The sequence below is a fragment of the Cyprinodon tularosa genome, unplaced genomic scaffold, assembly GCF_016077235.1.
Source record: "Cyprinodon tularosa strain WSP-4 unplaced genomic scaffold, ASM1607723v1 ctg133, whole genome shotgun sequence".
In the NCBI taxonomy this organism is placed as follows: Eukaryota; Metazoa; Chordata; class Actinopteri; order Cyprinodontiformes; family Cyprinodontidae; genus Cyprinodon; species Cyprinodon tularosa.
Window position 1 is genome coordinate 49954 of NW_024038148.1, and position 21500 is coordinate 71453.

The following is a 21500-nucleotide window of genomic DNA, read 5'->3' on the forward strand; positions in this document are numbered from 1 at the left end:
TCAAAACTGAACCGTTCAGTTCACTATATGAACATATTCCGTGAACGCCGTTCCTGGAATGCGTTCATTCTCAACGCTGCCTGTAGATCTTCTCTATTTGTGATGGGATTGGTCCCTTTTAAAACAATACTTGTGAAGTCAGAATTCTGCTAAAAGGGCACAGGAGTAATAAATACTAATACAAACTGATTTATTTAAAACACAGTAAACTTCTCTCCAATTGTTTTTTTTTTTTTTTTTTACATTTCATCACAAGCATGAATTCATGCTCCTTCCCTTGCTTTTTATGCACTTGTAGATTCTCTTTGTCATAATGGGTTTTAAAGATCTCACCCACATGCAGGGATTCCCTCAGAGAGCCAGGGGAAAAGTTAACAGGTTTATTGAGAGGTTGACAAAAAACAGAGAGAGAGATTATATGCAGGGTATCGCAGTGGGACTTCAGCGGTCTGGTGAACCGGAACCGGAAACTGTTAGGGGAGATCAAAAAGATTAGTGCAAGGTCCGTAGGGAAAAGGACTGAGGTTAGTGAATAGCTGGACTCATGTTATGTAGATTCTTGGTTTCCCTTGGGTCCAGTTTGTGAGGGGTTTAATCCAGAGATGTATGAACAGGCAGACTTGTGTTGGGTCCAGAGGAGCAGTGGAACGGACTGTCACCGGGTTTTCCTGAAGTGGGCTTGAACAGATCTGGTGAAGGTTTCCCCTTGCTCAGTGTGACTTGAATTATTCCTTCCGAGTGGGGTAGAAGGACCAGGCTTATCCAGTGGTTCAGGAATGCATTCTACCAGAGAACAAAGACAAAGTCAAGGCTTAGACTCAGAGAAACAAGGCAATAGTTAGACTCAGCTGATCTCAGTAAGGCTAGAGTACCCAATACCGGCAAACACTCTGCATCGAGGTGGTGACAATTCGCAGCTCAAGTACTCCTCTGGTAATGACCCAACAAGCCACAGGTGTGCAGGGAGGCCCAACTAGAACAGGGCACCGCCTGGTGGTGGGGAGAGGAAAAACACAGAAAAAGCAACCCACACAAACTGGAACCCTAACACTCTCTCACATGTCAACTTTTGTCACTTTGACAAAGGAACCAACTTGAGAAAGTAAACTGCCTATGATTGGCTATTTTCAGAGACAGCACTGTTTTCGTCCTGGTTGTGACTAGCAAAGCATTTTTATACTAATCACCAGGGCTCTCAACTCTCACAGATTGACCATTTTTTTATCAAATGCACACGCACCACACTTGTATTTCTCACTCTTAAATGAGTGCATCCTGTGATGTGTGGATCAACACTAAGATAGAGATACCTCAGATGTCAGGGCTTATGCTCTAAAATTGATTCTTAGAATAAAATTAAGTTTCCTTTCATATTGCAGTCATTTTTGATGATGCATGTTAACAAGAAAATGCATGTGTTTGAAATAGGGCTGCAACAACGAATCGATAAAATCGATAAAAATCGACTTTTAAAAGCGTTGGCAACGAATTTCATCATCGATTAGTTGTGTCGCGCGATTAATGCGTCATCCGCCGCCGCCGTCATCACTGCCACTTGACTGAAACGGGGGAAGAAAAAAAAATACGGCAGAGCGAGCCAGCGCTGCAGGTGCGCAGTGTTGCCAACTCAGCGACTTTGTCGCCATATTTAGCGACTTTTCAGACCCCTCCAGCGACTATTTTTTTTAAAAAGCGACTAGCGACAAATCTGGCGACTTTTTATGGTGTTACTGGCGGCTTTTGGAGACTCTTACGTGAAAGCATGTATCATTCCTACTCTTGTCCTGCAGCAGCAGCTGCTGCCGTGAGGCGCCTCCCCCATCCCAACCCAGCTCTTTGCAGGAGTCCCTCTCAGCGCTGCAGCCAGAGCCAGCAGGATGTTTACCCTCAGCGTCCAGACTGCAAATGAAGCGCGCATGCGCCGGGATTGACGGCGCAAATTGATCACAATAATTAAAATAGCCTTTATAAATAAATTAACTTGCAAATTATGAGGGCAAGGCTTTTAAAGTTGAAATCTTCTGGCAAAGAAAGTAAAGAAGATCCTGCAATTTATGGAAGTAAAGCAGAATAAAATCCAGCAAGATCAGTAATATGTCAATTAATTATATGCCACATTCCCATGTAAATATCTGTCTTTGGAGGATGTGTTTTTTAGCACCCCTAGTTCTCTCATTTTTATTCCAAATACAATTTATAATTTGAATCACAGGGCTATTTTTATCTCTATGGTTAAGTATTTTCTCAAGTAGCAATTTTAACTGCTATACTTTCCTGTCTTAAAAGGCAGAACTCTTCTAGTCTAAAAAACTAATTTGATGAAATGGGGGGGGGACATCTACAGGCATCACCATGGACAGCACCATGAAACCTTGACACATAATGCACAACAACAATTTCAAATTGTAATCTACATTGAAAGATTTCTGCAACACCTCCTAAATGTCTTTACATGGTAACAACGAAAATAAACAACACGGATCAACTCTCACATTTAACAAGCAGTTTGCCTTGGACTTTTTACAAACAAGGTCCACAATAAAGACTAATAGGCCAAAAGGTTCCCTGGGCCATAATATCAATCCCATGTGATTAATAGATGGTTTATAACACATGTATATCTTATTAGATGAAAACAAAATCCATCTGCCAGTCTTTCTTTGTGAAGTGGAGATGGCAGTATCATACACTTTGTCCTTTGACTTTTTCTATCGACATCAGTGCCGAAGCACCCAGGTGATCCTCTCCAGTACTGTTAGTGGCATACATCCTAATCAGGACCAGACAAGGAAGGTGACGGAGCTGCCCCTAGCTCTCTGTCAGATATTTCTTGGTCAGAAAGTGAAGCAGATTTGATGGGCTCTGTGGAGTTAGGGAGCTGAGACAGAGGCTTTTCTTGCAAGGAAGAATGTTCTAATTTATTTCACGTCCTCAGACAGAGAGATATAGCTCTGACTGAGGCAACCTCAGTACATACATTTATACAGCAATTCCCAATATACACACTCTCCATTGGAACTATCCCAGCCCTACATAAAGAACTTTCTCACACATGAACATTTGCTTATTCCCAAAAAAAAAAAACACTTCAATCCATCAAGGACATAAATTTTAGAAGGATAAACACTCCAGGTCTCCCGTTCACAGCATGAAGGAGGCTGTGTCAACTCATTCTTATGTCTCATGACCCTCTTTTACCCTGTCTAGAGTAGGAAGGCAACTGCTTTCTGTCATCCCCAATCTGAACTCCGTATATAACTTAACTCCAGTATATAGACTGGTACAAGACTTCTAAACAATCACCTCTATTTAGCCAGAGAAAAGGCACACTCAAAATATTTTATCTCACAAATAGGTCAAGGAAAAATATACTTTCACAGCTCCTTCCCTCAAAGTTTTGCGTGTTGTACATGACCGTTAACTCCATCTGTAGCCTGGGATGGTCAAATTCAACGCATAGATTTCAGCTAGCTTTGAAACTCAGAGTTGAGGAAGTTTTCTCTGTATTCTGCAAATTTTTGGAGGGTCAAGGAGAGTAAGGAGTCTCAGTTGTTCACGCTCCTTAAACCAGTTCTTCAGCTGTGTAAGAATGTTGACAAAGATGTCTTGCAGCTTCTGGTACGCTGCACAAACATCTCCAACTCTCCACCCCCTGCATACATCAGTGTTTCAACTAGAGTCTGATGCGAGCCAACAGAATGGACAAAGTGCTGGTGAAGATTCTCAGTCATCCAGGTCATAAGCATTCCAAAACAGTAAAAAAAAAAAAAACAATCCACTGGACTTTGTTTCCAAGTTTGAAGACGTTTCGCCCAAGAACTCAAACGACTCCCCATTCCCAGGGGGCGGACCTGTTCTTCTGGTTCAATTTGCACGTTTTCTAAGACAAAACAAGTCTTTGGGCTATTATATATAGTTTTGAACTCATCACTAATTCCAACATTTTAAATTGAAAAAGCTTCCTGGATGGGAAGGGAACTTGGAAACTTGGAAACAAAGTCCAGCGGATTTTATAAAAACTGTTTTTGAAGAATTGCCAAAGATTTGTGGTTAAAAGTTGAAACGTCTTCAAAAGGTCTGGTTACCTTCTAATTTAAGCCTGTTTATGGATGCCATGACCTGGATGAAGAGAATTTATACAGGTAAGCTGTGGCTGAGTACAAACTTTTAAAATATTGTACAGTGTATGCCCGCCCTTACTGGTTTAAGGTATTCGCATCAATCCTGTTCACCAGTATTTAGACAAGCTGTTCTCTCACTGGGGTTCAGGGAGGCAAGCGCCATCTCCGGATGTTTTTAAAACTTGTTTTGAAAACACGCTTTTTCTCACTGGCTTTTAACCCAGATTAAGTTTTTATCTGCATTTCAATTGTACTTCTTTTGTGTTTTGTGTTTTTTTTTATTGTTGACTTTATAGTGAATTCACTACATATATATATAGTTAAACACATATGTGTTATGTGCAGCACTTTGTTCAGCTTTTATCCTCTCTAGAAATAAAATGCCATTGTATGGTAACCATTCTGCTTTACATTATTCATTGTCTAAACCTTGTATCAATCCATGTTCCCAGTTCTGTCTTCATTGTTTCATGCTCTGTCCTCCATGTGTCTCTATAAATATTTGTCTTATCTTAATTAAAGAAACCATTTTTCATCTCTACTGAATATCCTGGAAATGTGTTTGTCTTTAGTCCCAACAGCTTCGGTCACTGTACCGTAGGAGCGTTTCAACGAGGGTCTATAGTCATTTATTGGATGAGCAGACATAACGTATTTAGTAACTAGGAAGTGATAGTAAATAATTGATGGTTTTTAAAATTCTTAGAAAAAAATCTTTGTATTTGGGGGTTCCCCCAAATAAAAACTCTTCGACCAGCATAAAGACCAGGGAAACCAGAAGGCAGGTTGGGGATAAAATTGTTAGAAAATGTTAGATTTATGGTACAATCATAGAGAATTTTCTTATAGAATAAATACAAGGAAGAACGCCTCATGGATGCAGCAGCCATTTACTCAATTTGCAGGCAAATATAAAAAAGGTGTCACTTCCTATTCACATAATTGTGGCTCATCTGTCCATTTTCAGATGCCTATCCTAAAACAGAGATGATCTACACTTGGACCAAAGGGCCTCAGCATTCAGTGGAGGTCCCCCCTGAGTCCTCCAGCCTCGTTCAGTATGATCTGATCGGCCAGACGGTTTCCAGCGAGACCATTAAATCCATCACAGGTGAGCCATGTTTGTCCTGTCAACATTCTGTGCTCAATTAAAATAGCATAAAATCTAAAATAACTCTTAAGTTTTGCCTTAAATATATCTTAAGTGTAAAGCCAAACTGGATATTTGACTTTATATTGTTTTTGAATGCAGCTTCATCTGTGATATTTGAAGGATTTTGAAGGTTTGACACTTGCACAAACACGGCAGTCTGTCAGTTGAAGCATGACTAGCAGACAGCAGCAGCAGCCTCATGAAGTAAACATTGTGGATTGAGTCATTTCACAGGCCAACTGGTTCACCCAAAAACTGATGGATCCAAAAACAGATTTTTCTGTTTTTATTCTTTTTTTTCCCTTTTTTTTGCACAGATGGCTAAGGATGGATGAGAGGCACTGATTTAACTGAAAATAGATTGAGGGGTGTAATGAGGTGTTAAGGATTGTGAAACAGAGGGATGGCTGTCTTCTCGTGGTATTTACTCTCACTTTAAGCTAATTTATTTCTTTTGATCCACCAGGTGAATATGTGGTGATGACCGTCTTCTTCCACTTGAAACGGAAAATGGGCTACTTCATGATTCAGACGTATATCCCCTGCATAATGACAGTAATCCTCTCTCAAGTGTCCTTCTGGATAAATAAGGAATCAGTCCCGGCACGGACTGTTTTTGGTATGTAAGACCGAACGCATCATTCTCCTTCCTCCTTTATGCTCATCAGAGCATTAGATCCATTTCAACCCTTTAACATCAAGGGTATCATGTTTGACAAATTAGTTTTTGAGATCTCTTTATCATCAGTGTGATATTTTTGTTTCTATAAAACCTGACTTATACAATCTGGCACATGAAGTGCACTGAAAACCTAAAAAATGCACAGAAATGCCAAATTTATTTAGTAAATTTCATTGTTTTTCATTTTTCATAACGTTTAATGACATCTAGTTAAAAATATATTTAATGAATAATTGACTGATAGACTGTATTGATCTCAGAGTGGAGAAATCTACTTGTTACATTGGCTCAATAGTCAAAAATAAGGTGCCAAAAGGAGGAAAAGGTGCATGATTTCACAAGTTATTGGCCTTGCAATGTTACATTGTATAATCTGGCGGCAGCAGGGATGAATGACCTGCCGTAGCGCTCCTTTTTACAAACAGGGTGTAAAAGTCTTTCACTAAAGGAGCTGCTCAGCTCCTCTACAGTCTGGTGCAGGGGGTGAGAGGTGTTGTCCATGATGCATGTGAGCTTGGACAGCACCCTCCTCTCGGCCACTTCCTCCACTGAGTCCAGAGCTCAGCCAAGGACGGAAGTAGCCTTTCTCAGTCTGTTTAGTCTCTTTCTGTCCCGCTCTGCGCTGCCAGGGGCCCAGCAGACAACAGCATAGAGGAGGGCTGATGCCACCACAGAGTCATAGAAAGTTTTTAACAGCGGCCTGCTCACTCTAATGGATCTCAACCTTCTCTGGAGGTGGAGGTGGCTCTGGCCCTTTTTGTACAGGGCATTGGTGTTATGAGTCTAGTCCAGTTTATTATTGACGTGAACAACCAGGTATTTGAAACTACAATTTCTATGTCCTGCCCCCGGGTGTTCACAAATGCTACGTTCACACCTAAAGCAGCAGAGGCAGCTAGTTTACATGCAAAGTCAAGAGTTGACGCACATTTTGCTGCAGCAAAAGGTCCTGCAACACCTTTTGAGCAGCAGGAGCAGTGCGTTTGAGTCCTTTTGTGAAGCATTATCATTGCATTTGAAGAAAAAAATGGTACTGATGATGCTACCAGCACAGAATAGTGACGGATAGCATTAGCAACATTAATAACAATAATAGCAACATACTAATTCTAATCCGTAAAAAAAACCGAATCCCTAATTGTTAGAATCATTGTTTTTGGTGGAATAGAGAAAAGAATGGTGATAGCAAGGCTAATTTTAGCATCCTTCAACAATTTATTTAATTCACATAGAAGGACCAAATTACCGCTTTAAGGAGATCGAGCTCTCGTAGGCTTTTCTTGTTTAAACAAAAAGCCCATACGAAAGAAACCAAGTCTGATTGAACACTGAATTTCCCAGTAGCTTTAAACTGAAGCTCAACACGTTTTAAAATATAAGAAGTCCGATTTCCAGGTGATGCCGCCTTTTAAAAAGCTGTAAGTTCTGCCATTTGAAACGAGCTGATTCTTGCTCATAGTTTCCCTCCTAAGTATATATATATATAGGCCATGATGTCATCTAGCAGTTTGCATAATGATTGTGTCATTGCTGCATTATTTTCAGTTTTTCCTCTGCTAGATTAATCACATCTATTTAATTCTCTTCTCTTCTTTTTTGTTATTCATAAATTGAGTGTTTTTGCCACCAAAGCCTCGAAACATTTACTCTCATTTTTTTGTTATGGCAAAGCTAAATGAGTCTTAAATTGTTGCTGAAAAGCAGTCCATTATGATTACGTCTCTAAATCTGATTAGTTGTTTTTGGAATGGACTGGTGGCTTTTATTACAGTAATCTAACAGGAAATTGGCAGAGAGATGGAAAGGGTAGGGTAGGTATAGAAACTCACTGCTGCATCCAGGAGTAATTGTTTTTTAACTATGTTCCTTGCCAAATACTCACTTTGCGGATGTTCAAACCCTGATGCTCCCTGGGCTAAAATAATCAACTCTGAAAAGAGAAAAAGTAAGGCTCTTTATTATATCATCCAACAGAAAAAAAGGATTCCTAAACATCTTTCTCTTTCATTCAGCTCTTTTTCCTTTAGAAACATGTGTAACAAGCCTTTTATTGGATGACCCTCAGTGGAAATGTGTCTAGTTGTTGCATGGTGTGATAAAACCCTGGAGGATTAGTGCTACTTTCCTGCAGCGGTCAATGTCAGTGCCTCTGCTTTCTTTTCTCAGAGCATTCAGCATGACAGAGCGTCGCAGCAGTTACATCATTCGATGCTCTCAGGCTTGGTTTCTCTTATTATTGGCATTTTCAATATGAACATGAAGTTATTTGTATTATGTGGGAACAGAGGATAGCTTGTGTTTGGTTTTCCCCCATTTGCCTTGCAGCTGTTTAAAGAAGTGCAGTGGAAACATCAGCCTCATTGACCCATTTTAAGATGGAAAAAGTTTTATCAAGAGATCAAGCAGGATCGGAGGGTGGATTAAGGGGCACAGCTTTCATACTCCTTTAACCTTTTCACAGTTTGTCCCATTATAGCCATAAACGTCATTGCATTGCATTGGATGTGACAGACTGACATAAAGTCATATGTAATTATAATGTGGAAAAGGATAGATGGTTTTCCTTTTTACAATTTTAATATAAAGAGTGGGATAAAAACTGAAATTTGCTCTTAAAATATAACTTAAGCACTAAAATTGGACATGTAGCAGGTCCAGACAAAGGCATAAGGGTGATAAGTGTTAAAAAATTTATAGTTTGATAGCATTTTTTACATAAATATTTCATTAATAATGTAATAATCAATACTTTATGCATAACAATATTTATATTTGTCTTGGGGCAAGATTGACATGGAAGGATTATTGTTTCTGTTACAAATGTATCTTAGGAGAACAGTCTGATGGTGATGAGAGAAAACTGGTTTCAGAGATGGAAAACCTTCCAGACACCTTAAATCACAGATGACCTCATTTCCTCTCTTTCCTCACTCAAAATAAGGTCTGAGTTCTCCCCAAACCTTTGGGTCGCTCTGAGGACGGCCTGAACTCTCCCTGTGACTGTTGCATCAGCAGAGAGGAGCTTTTTCAAAATCAAATTAATGAATAACTACCTGAGATCTTCCATGGTGGAAGAGTGATGGAGTAAGTTGGCAGAGGTCAGTATAAACAATCAGTCATCAGTGAGTCATCAAGAAACTCAGGTATTAAGGAGTAGAGTATGGATGAAGAAAATTCTAATATAAAATATGTTAAAACATATGTGGTTAAAGGTTTATGATTTTAAATAGAGCTGTCATATATAGTTGCATGTATTGACCTTTTTAAGAGCTGATTATTCAACTACCTAGTTTCAGCTAACTTTTTATTACCATTAATTAAAAACATTCTTGATTTTTCAATGTGTATTAATGATTTAATTGTCAGATCATTTATTATTTTATTACTATTTTATTATCAATTTTTTCCAAGCTATTATGTAATTTTTCTTTTTTTTCTGGCAGTTGCGGTTGAAATTTGAACCAGAAAGTTTAAAACTCATTACCCTATTATTTTATTACCCTTGGTAAATCAGCATGATGCATATAATGGGGAATAGGATATGTGGGACAACAATAATGCATTTGAGAGACAAAAAACTTTTTTGGCTTTAATCATACTTTACATCATATTTTTTATTTTAAGCCTTACAGGTTCTGTTTTAAGAGCATCATGCTCAGTTTTGTCATGACGTGGGGCACTAGTGCAGCACTGTGACAAGTGCTACAGCTCTGCTTTTTTTGGTTTTAAGAAAAGTAAATTGGATCAAGTCATTTTTCATAATTTCAATCTGTGGGAAGGCAGAACAGAAGTAAAAAAAAGAAACAGCACTGTTAGTTTATTAAAGATCCAAAACAATTCACAAAATCAAAATTAGGAAACATGTTAAAGGTGCTGTAGGAGATCTTGGAAAAAACTGTTCCAGCAAGCTATATTTTTGAACATACACAACCATGCCTCTCCCTTCAGACTACACCTCGAAACCACGCCTTCAAAACACATGAACGTCCATGCTGTCTGCAGCGCGTCTGGCAGGGAGCGCTGATTGTGCAGAGCGCTATGATAATTCTCTGAAACTGTTTATTAACACCTAAATTAATGCCAAAATCTGCAGACAAAACATGTTCACTTTTATTATCCTGCAGTTTGGATTACGTACATGAAAAACTTCTTCCAGCCGCGGCCCCATAGGCTCCTGTTGAATGGGAGTGCACCGCTGGTGTACGGGGGTCTGAGTGGCGCCGACAGAAATAATATTTGAAGGCAGGATGGTAATCTGGCACTGACAATACTTTCAGGTGGACTTTCTCACTTTAAATAGATTCAAGCCACTTTTTACCCACTGATCACAGCAAATATAGCTGCCATTTTTACAGGCAAATATAGGATAGGATAGCGGGACGACTGAACCTGACCAGGTAACAGTAGCCTGGACATCTGCGTCCCCATGCTTCCACCTTACCGGTCCCCAGCCCCCCTCCTCCGACTGAGGACGGGTGGCTCATGGCTCTCTTCTGTGGGCCGGGCCAGTCAGCGGCCCAGCAGTCGACAAAAAAAAGTGTCCTCCTTTTCAGAAACCCAAATCTTGGCTCGTCACTCTAGAGGAAAGCCTGCACTCAGAAGTGAAGAGAATATCTCTAAAATTTAATTTGAAAATAATAATCTGTAAAACTCAATCTGAAAAGAGAAAAACAAAATAAAACATAAAATCAGTCAAAGAAAAATTTATTTGAAAATTTTTACTTTTACTTGTGGTGTTCTGCTTTATCTAAGATTGGGTGCAGGGTGCATTTCCCTCTACCCAGACATCTCAAGCTCTGCTGGGGAAGCCTGTCCAATTCTAGGACAATTTGAGAGAACTAGTCCCTCCATGGTGTCCTGGGTCATCCCCTGGTCCTCCTCCTGGTGAGACGTGCCTGGAACACCTCCCTAGGGAGGCGTCCAGGGGATATCCGACAATGTCTGAGTCACCTTAGCTGACTCCTCTCGTCGTGGAGGAGAAGCGGCTCTATTCGGAGCCCCTTCCAGGTGACTGAGCTCTTCACCCTCTCTCTAAGGTTGAGCCCAGCCATCCTGTGGAGAAAACTTATTCAGCTGCTTGTATCTGGCAATTTGTTATTCTCGTTCCACATGTCATGACCAAAAGTTAGAGTAGAAATGTAGACCAACCGGTAAATCAATAGCTTTGCCTTTTCACTCAGCTCTCTCTTCACCACAACAGACCGATGTAGCGTCCGCATTATAACAGCAGCCTCGCAGATCCATCTATCTATCTCCTGTCCAGATTTCCGAAGCAATTCTGTTAAACTGTCCAGAAGGGCAAGCAGTGCTTTGCTAAAACTTTTTTAGGTGGGCGTGGGGAGCTGCTGACCCTGCAAGAGGGCATTGTCGAACAGTGGAAGAAATACTTTGAGGATCTTCTCTAGCTGGCTCTCACTGAGGTGGCCTAAAAAACTCCATGGTGGCAAGGCTGGATGAGATCTGTACCTTAGGTCTCTGGATGTTGTTGAGTTAAACTCCTATGCAACATTGTGGTTTGGGACAGTGGCGCCTGGACTGTAGTAGTTCCCCTGCATAAGAAGAGGAATCTTGCAGCTATGGGCGATCAACACATCAGCCTCCCTTGGAAGGCCTATGTCAGGCTGCTGGAGGGGAGAGTCCAGCTGATGAATCTCGGCTTCAAAAGAAGCAGTGCTGTTTTCCTCCTGGCCATGGAACAGAGAACCAGCTCTACGTAGGGTGCTCGAGGGTTCATGGGAGTTTGGTCAACCAGTCATCATGTGTGTTGCTGACCTAAAGGGGGGCCCTATTCTAGGGGCCATTTGGTGTCTGTACAAGGTTGACAGGAGTTTGGTCAATATTGCTGGCATTAATTCAGACCCGTTCTCTGTGCATGTTAGATGTTCAAAACCGTTATGGAGAGGATTTGTAGTCGAGCAAAAAGCCAGAGAGGGGTTTGGTTTGGGGGCCAGTGGATTTCATCCAAGCTTTATGCAGATGACCTTGTACGGCTGGCTCGCTCATGCCAAGACTTACAGCAGGACTCACCAAGCTTTTTAAGGGTGAGGGCTACTTCATGGGCACTGAGTCTCATGAAGGGCTTCCACTAGGCCCTGGCTAAGAGAAATACAATAAAATAAAATTTCAAACTTTGCCCACTGGTGAGTTGTTCTGGTTTCAGAGGACGCTGAGGGCACCCAATGTGTTCCTTAAGGGTTCCCTGGTGCCTGTGGGCACTGTGTTGGTGACCCCTGAACCAAAGCAAGCACTGGGTTGGCAGCTGATTGTGAAGTGGCTGGGATGAGAGTCAACTTCAAGTCCGAGGCCATAGTTCTGGACCGGAAAAAGGTGGTCTATCTCCTTCAGGGTGGAAGACAACTCAGGCCGAGGGGTTCAAGTATCTTGGGATCCTGTTCACGTGTGAGGGGAAATTAAAATGAAGCTTTTAAAATATAAAATCTGTTGAAAAAATGTGAAAAAAAAAAATGAAAACATAATATATGAAAATACAATACACATTAAAAACTTGAGAGTAAATGGTAAAGTTATTCTAAAAACCTTTTTTTTTATTATTAAAATACTTTTATTCAAAATAAGGTTAATAAAAAAAATACTAAGTGTCTTATCTGGTTTGTATTTTTTTATTTACATCAGTAATTGACCAAAATTCATCCATTTGATTGTGGCCTTTAAAGAAGAGTTGTACTGTTTTACACTGAGATTATTAGCTTGTTAGGAGACTACTGAGGACTACAATATTCAGGGTTATCAAACTAAAGGAGTATTAAAACAAAGCCACATTAAAGTGTTCTTAAAGAAGAAAGTTTAAGGTTTTAGATCAAATCTGAAAAATAAAGGTTGAATATTTTTACATCTCTCTAAACGAGGTTCATAAAAAAAAAAAAAAACTGGGCCAAATAAATATTTTTTGTTATGAAACTTCATTCCTTTGTCGAAATACAAAGCCAAAAAACAATTAGCCAGAATCTCTTGCTTGATGAAATTATCCCTTGTTTTTTTTTTTAATCATTGAAGTTTTTTTTTTTTTTATGACACTACAAAAGAAACAACAGGAGAATTTAACCCTGACAGATGTCGTTTAGACCTTCCTGTTGTTTTGCTGATATTTTTAGCCGTCTCCAGCAATCATTGCTCCGAGCTGCATGAATTACTCAAACAGATCTCCGCTTTTCACCGCAAATGACATTTTCCATCAATGCTTTTACCTTAACAGTGGGCTTCTTAAGTTGCAGAGTTAAATTCAAGCTAAATTCCTCTGCATGTTCACTTTAGCCGCAGGTCACCTGTCAATGTCAGCCAGCAGCTTTTGACTGACAGGTAATTATATAGCGGTCACGTCTGGGTACAGACAAAGTGCCTTTACATTGACTTTAAAGAACGCCCTGTTCTTGTTCTTAGACTGAAGGCGATTTCCTCCAAATCACATTATTGCTGTTTGTTAATAATAATAAAACCAAGGACAGGCATTGATCTACAGCCTCATACAGTCACCCTTTGCCTTTTCCTTTACTTTGGTGGTCCCTCTCTCCTGGGACCAGCAGCAAATGGGAATATGAGAAACAAACATGTTGGATGCAGTCACAGTCTCAAAAAAAAATACAAAAAAATGGTGTATACGCGATATGGAGTCTTCAGCTCTAAGCTGGTGGCATTGCTTCTTTTGATACAGGAATAGCATTTGGGGGCAGAGCATGTATGCTAGCAGAAATTATTCTAGTCAATATGAGAGAGCTGCGCAGATGCCACAAAGCCTTTCATTTGTCGCTCCTTTACTTCAACGATTATGGTATTTAGCCTTGTCAGCTATGGCTGACTCACCAAGTGCAGGAAATGCATTTTTGGTTGTAGATATATGATTCAGTTGCTTAACATGATAATAACTGATTCTGATTAGCCGATAACATGAACCTCCTCTCTGTGATGTGGATTGCTCTGTTACTGGCTGTTTAGAGTTAATAACAGCATCTCAAGGTTGGAAATGTAGTTTTAAGAAACAGTGCATCTCAAACAGTCCAGCTCTATAAAGGCAGATTCTCAACAATGACAGCTGTTTGAATCCTTGGATTAAGACTCTTTATTCTAGTTGAGGGCTTCAGTCTTTGCATCAGTCAGAAAAGGTCAGGGGTCTCGGTCAGGATGGACAGTAGGAAGGTAGAGATGGGATGACTATGTAGCGCTGCTAAGGAAGGAGGTGAGGAGAAGCTGAGCTGATTGGTAGATGTAGGTTTAGGTCATCTACAAAAATAAGACGAAAATGAATTGAATGAAAATGTTTCCATGTATAATGTGACATCTATCCCTGTGCAACTGGACTGGAACACAAATGCACTTCTTAAAGGGGAAGGCTTTTTTTTTTTTTTTTTACATTGGGCCCCTGATTTTACGTTATTACATCATGTTCTATTCACCCATATGAGTTTTGTGTCATTTGGAGCTGTTCTGAAGATATTCTGTTAAGTTATATCCAAGTAACGTCTTCCTATGGGCAACGACTTGAAGGCACAAACTAAACTGTTCATAATTTATCATTTATGGTAGGCCAGCATTCATAACATGTAGCCGAATCACTGTCCCCCAGACATCCATGGTTATATTTTTTATATTTATATTTTTTTAAAACTAAGCCGTCTGTATGACGTCAAGATTTGGTAAAAAGGCTACTAAAGTACTGAGTAAGGGATCTTCTTACTGATCATCAGATTTAATTTTCTAAAGATTATATAAAGCTGCCAAAATATAAAGTTCTTTGCTCTGCTGGTATTTCAAAGAATGAGATAAAAATAAAACAACATATAACACTTGGCAGTAATACAGTAATTACATATTAACAGCTTTAGTTGGAAGAAATAGCTTTTTTTTCTTTTTTTACTACAAAACATATTAAATCAATTCTTACAAGATTTTATATAAATATGTTAGTTTAGGTGATGTAATTGTTTACTGCATGCTCACCATAAAGCAATGAAGCTTGAGCTCAAAGAAGAAGTCTCACTTAAACATAATCTGTGGATCTGTCTCTCTGGTTTATTTGAAGGAAACTTTTTCTTCATTAGGTTAAGTTACCCATGACGGGTAGAACAGAAATTTTAATCATAGAAGAGTTGTGACTCTTCATCATATTTTACTCAAGAAAAAAAGAAAACTCAATTTTTTCCCCTTTATTTTAATTCCTCATTTAAATATAACTGAGTAAACTCGTGGAGAGGACACTTCTATCAAGTGAGTTTTGTTTCTTTATTTTTGCAACTGAAGAACACATTTGTAAATAGAAATGTGAAAAAAATGCAAAGCCAGAAACAATACTTTTAATCTTCTTCCAACTATATCTTTACAAATTTTTGTACAGATTAATTATTTTCAATTGCTTTTTCACTTTTTTTTACACTCAGTTTTACAAATGGCAACCTTTACAAGCTGTTTTTCACATTCATTTCATGTCAGGCCTGATACAATTGCCAGCTCTTGAAAACAACCAATAAAAATTTAAATGTTTTTTCGCTCCTCTTATCAGGGTAAAAACCACCACCAGAAGTGAAGAAAATGTGACCTTTGAGGCAAAAATTTTAAATAGTGCAATTCATAAAACCTAATCTGAAAATGAGAAAAAAAAAAAAAAAATTTGAAAGATAAAATCTGTAAAAAAAAAAAAAAATAGAAAAAAAGGTGAAAAACAGAAAAGTCACTCTCAAAACCTTTTTTTACAATATTTTGTATAATATATGTTTTTTTTTTTTTTTTATTTCAGTTACAAAACATGTTCTGTGATTGAAAAAAATTATGGAACACAATTAACTCCATATAATGCAAATTGCATATCCTGCAACTTTTAGATGTGCCTTGGGTTCAACGCACCTGAATCAAGTACTCAGATAATTGGGAGGACTCTGCAGGAACCGACTGCATACTGAGGAGGTAACTCAGCCATTTGATTCAGGTGTGTTGGACCAAGGATGGATCTAAAAGTTGCAGGATACCGGCCCCCAGGAACTGGAATTGCCCACCCCTGCACTATGTCATACTCACCCCTGTACGTGAAAATGGGGACGAGCATGTACGACGCCTTACGTAGACATATCATCAGAATGATTGACAATTAGGATAACCACTTATTTTGATGATCCACTCGGAAAAAGAACATCCTCCACTATACCTTCAATGTTGGTTTGCCAACTACCTGTGAAACTCTAAAACAGGAAAAAGAACATCTACAATGAGAAAACACTGTGGTCTTCTCACTGTTAAATGTCTCAGATATGGAATAAATAAGATTTTAATTTAATATCAGTGTGCATTTATGGTCAGAATAACACTGTGCTTGATTTATTTTGAATAGTAAAGATCAGTTTAAATTAAACTGGAATTAGGGCTTGAGTAAAACTGATACCTTTCCTGTATATTTTTTGTGTCTTTTTAAAGTGATGAAAAGTAACTTTTTTTTGGTAAATCTTTCAACCGTTTTGTTGATGTTTTTTGGGTATTGTTATAAAGCTGTTGACACTTGTTTCCAAAGATCATTAATGCCTGTCGCTATTGTGACACAGTCATGGAAACACACATTTTATGACTTGATCACCTCTCTTATGTTTTCATGGCTTGCTGTGCTCCAAAATTACATACATTTTTAGCCATGACATTATAAGCACGTATAGATGGAGTAAAAAAACATTTTCTTGTGATTTGAAGGGCACGTTTTGCAGAAAAAGAACATCCTTGTGGATGATATGTTGGGTGGGGATGGATTTATGCCTCATTAGATCAGACACAGATGGCCCATGTTGCCTGATCACAACAGAGTAGCTACTGCGTCTAATTTTAGTTAGAAAATAGAAATATCCTTTACTGTCTCTCACTGTGGAAATGAAGGCGTACTAGCAGCAGACTGACAGGTAAACAGAGGTTTACTTTTTCATACAAAATTAAATGCAATAATAAGAATTCTGTAATAAGAGATTGCACTGTAAAGGCAAACTTAAGATCGTTTATTTTGGTTTCTATTCTAGGCAATAATAAGAAAAAACTGTGCCTTGTTTATCTGTGCATTAAAATAAAAGCAAAATACTATTTATAGGAGTAGAAAGCTTTGCCAAAAAAGTAAGACTCTTTAAAATTGTAAAGCTCAACAGCTGCAGGGATGAAGGAGCAGCCATAAAATGTTTTAATCTGGATCTCTCCTGAAACTCATACTGCATTAGTAGATTATGGGGTGATGGGCATCAAACGATGGACACAGGAGTCCTATATTTGGGTGAATCATGTTTTCATGGTTATCTTAACGGTACATTTGGTTTGGTACCTGGTGGAGAAACCTACACCCCCACACAGTCAGGTCTGATGCTACAGGGTGTCTCTGTTTCCGCCATGACTTTGTGAAAAATGATTTCAGTTGTGTTTTGTGAAGCCGAGGCTCTGCCATGGTGGCCTGTTGCCAGGTGCTGTGCCAGACCTTCAGAGGTCAAATAGGCTCCTAGTTTTGATGAGTCAGGATTGTTGGCTTCAATATGGGACCAAATTTCTGATTCACTTCAACTCATCAGGCTGGATGAGGACCTGTTTATTTTGTCACGATGTGGAGAGAGCAGGAAGGTAAGGAAGGTCAAAGAAAAACTCCAACTGCAGCAAAAAGATGCACATAGTCATCAACAGGTCTCCATAAAAACATTTTCTATGGAGCACTGAATGTAAAAATTTAGCCATAAAAAATGTAAAGTCATGTTTCTGTTATTTAGCACACTTTGTTAATATTTATTTATTTCCCCAATTTTAATGGAAAAATGTTTTAAATGTTAAAGGAGCAATAAGCACAGATGAAAGTAGTTTTAACATATTTATGACTATAGGTGAATTGCCTGAACTTCACTTTACAGTACATTACATCTAGGCATTCACACATTAAAGACGGAAAACAATACCTGCTGTAGCATTACTCCTGCAGAGTCACACATGTCAGGTGGAATTTTAAATCTCATTTTATTTGTTTACACAGCTATAAAACAAAAAGTATTTGTGAACATGTTTTAGAAATGTTAAAGGTCTATTTGAAACACCATGTGACTGTGTTTTGGTTATTTAATAGATAAACATGAGCAGGTGTCGTTTGGGCCCGGTACCGGACCCGCCAGGCTTAATGCATCAGCTTCTCCATTTTGATCATTCAAAATAAGAATGAAATAAACATAAAAAAAAAAAATCAGGGGTGACTGTCATTTGATTTTAAGACTTATAATGAAAGAAACATTTTTCAACATTAATAATTTTTCTCAGAATTTGACAATTTTCCTGATTTCAATCCATTTTTATTAAATATTTAACCATAAATTCCCTCTCACTCTTTATTTACACCTTTCAGTAATGGATGAAATACCTTTACTGTGATAAAAGTTATGAGTGAGAGTACATTTTTAAGCTTCAGCCTAATGAAACACAGAATTGCTCTTTGAGATAAAATATGAAAAAAAGTACAGTTATTTGAAGTTGCTTAAACAAATCTAACACTTAATGTGTAATTTTGTTCTATTATTTTTGCAAGTAAAGCTAGTGGAAGAACCAAAAATAATAAACCAGATGACACTTCCAATGAAGAAATACATATTTCATTATTCTGTACACAGCACTGATGATTTTATAGATGGTGTGATCTGATAATCTGACTGCCGATTGCAGCAGTAGATATTTAACGGCAGAAATAGAGGGCCTTCAAATCTAATTCTCTTAGGGCTCCATGGAGGTTTAAGCTGACCCTGCTCTAATTAAAGTTAGTTTTATCCAAATGTCCCTTTTTTTTAAGATCCCTGTGCTGCAATTATAGATATTTCCATTTGAAGTTCAGACAGACCCATATCTCTACAAAATTCTCAAACTTCTGTTCACCTGCTGAATAATCATGATTCATATCTACTAACACTATAGTCTCTCTAAAACTGTGAAAATACATCCCTTTATGTTGAAATAAACACTGTGGTCCTTTTAGTGCATGTTCGACGCTGCAAAGAGCAAAGTGGTTCATTATCGCTCTGCAGTCTGTTAATGAAAGATGCAGATGAGAGCAACATTACTACACATGCATGGGCTATTGAACACTTCTTGTTTTTTTATTCTGTTTTTAATGTGTTATTTTGTCGGAAAGCTGCAGCTTCCATCGGCGGAGAGATCTAATAGCATATAGAAGTTAAGCAACACTGAGAGCAGTATGCTTTTTCTTTAATTTGGTTTTCTGGATTTGCTTTTATTGAAAACTTGATGTATGTGGTTATAAATATGCACATGCAGAGGAGCCGAATCCAAACATGTTCAGTTCGAAGCAATTATAAGCTGGAGCCTACATGCCTCATTGTTTTTTATGTTTTCTTTTTTTTTTTTTTTTTTTTTTTATCTTCCCCACCAGTGCAATTCAAATCTAATTTTGGGGGTTGGGTTGCTCCTAATCCCCAAATCACCTCACCTGAAATACAGGTGAGGTAACTTTCAAATTCTGTAATCTGATAACATGTCTTAAAAAAGTGACATTAAAAATGGTTTATTCTTCAGGTTCTTGAGTTTTTTTTTATTTGCAGTACTAAAAACTGCAAGAGGAGTTTGGGTTCTATTCATTTCCATATCAACATTGGTTAATTGAAGCAGTAGATATTATTGGTTGATATTGAAATGACTCAATGAGTGGAACCTGTTTAGTTTAAAAACCCTTTTGCATTAACCCCCTCAAGTATGTTACAAATATTTCTCTATTTCTTCCATTCTAATACATTAACGTTCTTTAACTTAAAGTAGCACTGTTTTATTTTTAGCCACTAGTGGTACCATATCTGTTAAATTCCAGGTTTAACATCCCTTAAGAAGGCTGCTAGGGGACGTATCTGTGTTGAATTTTAACAGACTTAAGGCTGATTTATACTCAGAAACCAGGTCGTCTGCATGTGTGTCGCAGTGAATGCAAATGTGCCTCCGCCTCTGCCACAGACACTCTGCTGCACCTCTCAAAAACTGTAGGTGACCGCAGACAGGAGGCCTATGATCGTTCAAATCTGCATCCGCTCTACACTGTGCGTATTTCCTGTTTGGTACCTTACCGGCTTGTTTTGTTTATATAACCGCCATTGTGGGAAACAACTTGTGAAGTTGGATCAGCTAGAAGAGCGAGGTGCACGAGAACGCTGGGAACCTTTTTCCACCTGGATCCCGCCTCTTTTTGCTCTCCGTTGTCGGACAAACTTGCCCGCACTTCCTCAGCCGTATCTAGACCCACAGCTAGTTCATGATTGTCCCTATTGCGTCGTGGCGTAAAGCAACATAGTGCAGACCACGCTTCAATATTGGGCATAAATCAAAAATATCTGTGACAAGCTCACAGCCCTTTAGATGGTCTGTTTAAAGGAAACTGTAAAGCGGCTCTCTGGGTCACATGACTCATTCAGTGATGGATCCGGCCCTCTAAAGTTAAAAAAGGCAAATTTTTGAAAAGAGCTCCCGGCACGGACAATTAATACCCACCAAGCGCTGAATATTGACATAAGAAATAATATATTTCATATTTAAACAACATTATGTAACTTTTAGCCACTACTGGCCCTGGACCTGTAACTTCCGGGTTTAACTTCCCAGAAAGCACCCAGCTAACCTGCACTGTTGCAAAATGAACCAGTCCCCCTGCGTGTTTAGTCGTCTGCAATCACACCACTGTGGATCAAAAGGTTGAGAAGTCATGGAGTTCTTGGTAAATTCAAGGCCACATTCACCCCTCTATATTAAATCCCGCATCAAAGAACCAACATTTTGTCTGATCAGGCCACGGTTAGGTCTGTTTTGTTGGCTTACAGGAAATTTACCCTTAGTTAGCTGTCCTGTTTCAGGGTAGCCGGAAAGCAGCGCTCTTGGTCACATGACTCATTGAGTGACTGATCAACTTAGGCTTCATTCACACTGCAGGGATTAAAGCACAGGGCTGCACCATGTTTATGGAATGTAAACAGAGTTGGTTAGGCTTTTTAGATCGGATGCGACTGGCGCGGTGTGTTGACATCCGTTGCTTGCGTTCAATGGTCCCACGTAATTTAGCGGGTCAATCTGGGTCTGGTGTTCCTACAGCATGCCGATCAGAACCAAGGCAATTTTAACTCGGGTTGCTAATCGACTCATTTGACCCGATTGTTGCTGATTGTTCCCGGATTTAAACAGGTTTTTTGGCCAGTGTGGAAGGGATATCTGTTTAAGGTTCAGGTTGGTCCCCACTGATAAGAAACCTTTCTTCCAGTTTCCCAGTCGCCACCCCACACATGCTTTCCTTGTGTGTTAATACTCACCATGTCGAGATAGCCATTTTGTTGATGAGACCATGACAACCTTTTTGAAACCAAGCTTTCTCCTGACTTATACTAAAAATGCCTGCGGGATCCTTGGTTTTAATTATCCTGTTTGGTCTCTAATGTTTTCTAACAAATCAAGCCTGCATAGAACAGGTGGATTCATACTGAGATGAACAGTGGACTCTATTTACTATGTATTTATATCTTAAGGCGAAATTGATTGCACATTTTGTTTTTTTTATTTTAAG

The 21500-nt window shown here is 38.9% G+C and overlaps 1 protein-coding gene across 2 annotated transcripts in view; it reads left to right on the top strand.

Moving 5' to 3' along the window:
* The window catches only part of gabra4 (gamma-aminobutyric acid type A receptor subunit alpha4), a 61793-nt gene that overhangs the window by 28330 nt on the left and 11963 nt on the right, over positions 1–21500 (top strand). For both annotated transcript variants that reach the window (XM_038277611.1, XM_038277612.1), the window contains exons 6-7: positions 5089–5232; positions 5741–5893. In XM_038277611.1, the coding sequence (XP_038133539.1) occupies positions 5089–5232; positions 5741–5893 (297 nt within the window). The remainder of the gene's footprint in view (positions 1–5088; positions 5233–5740; positions 5894–21500) is intronic.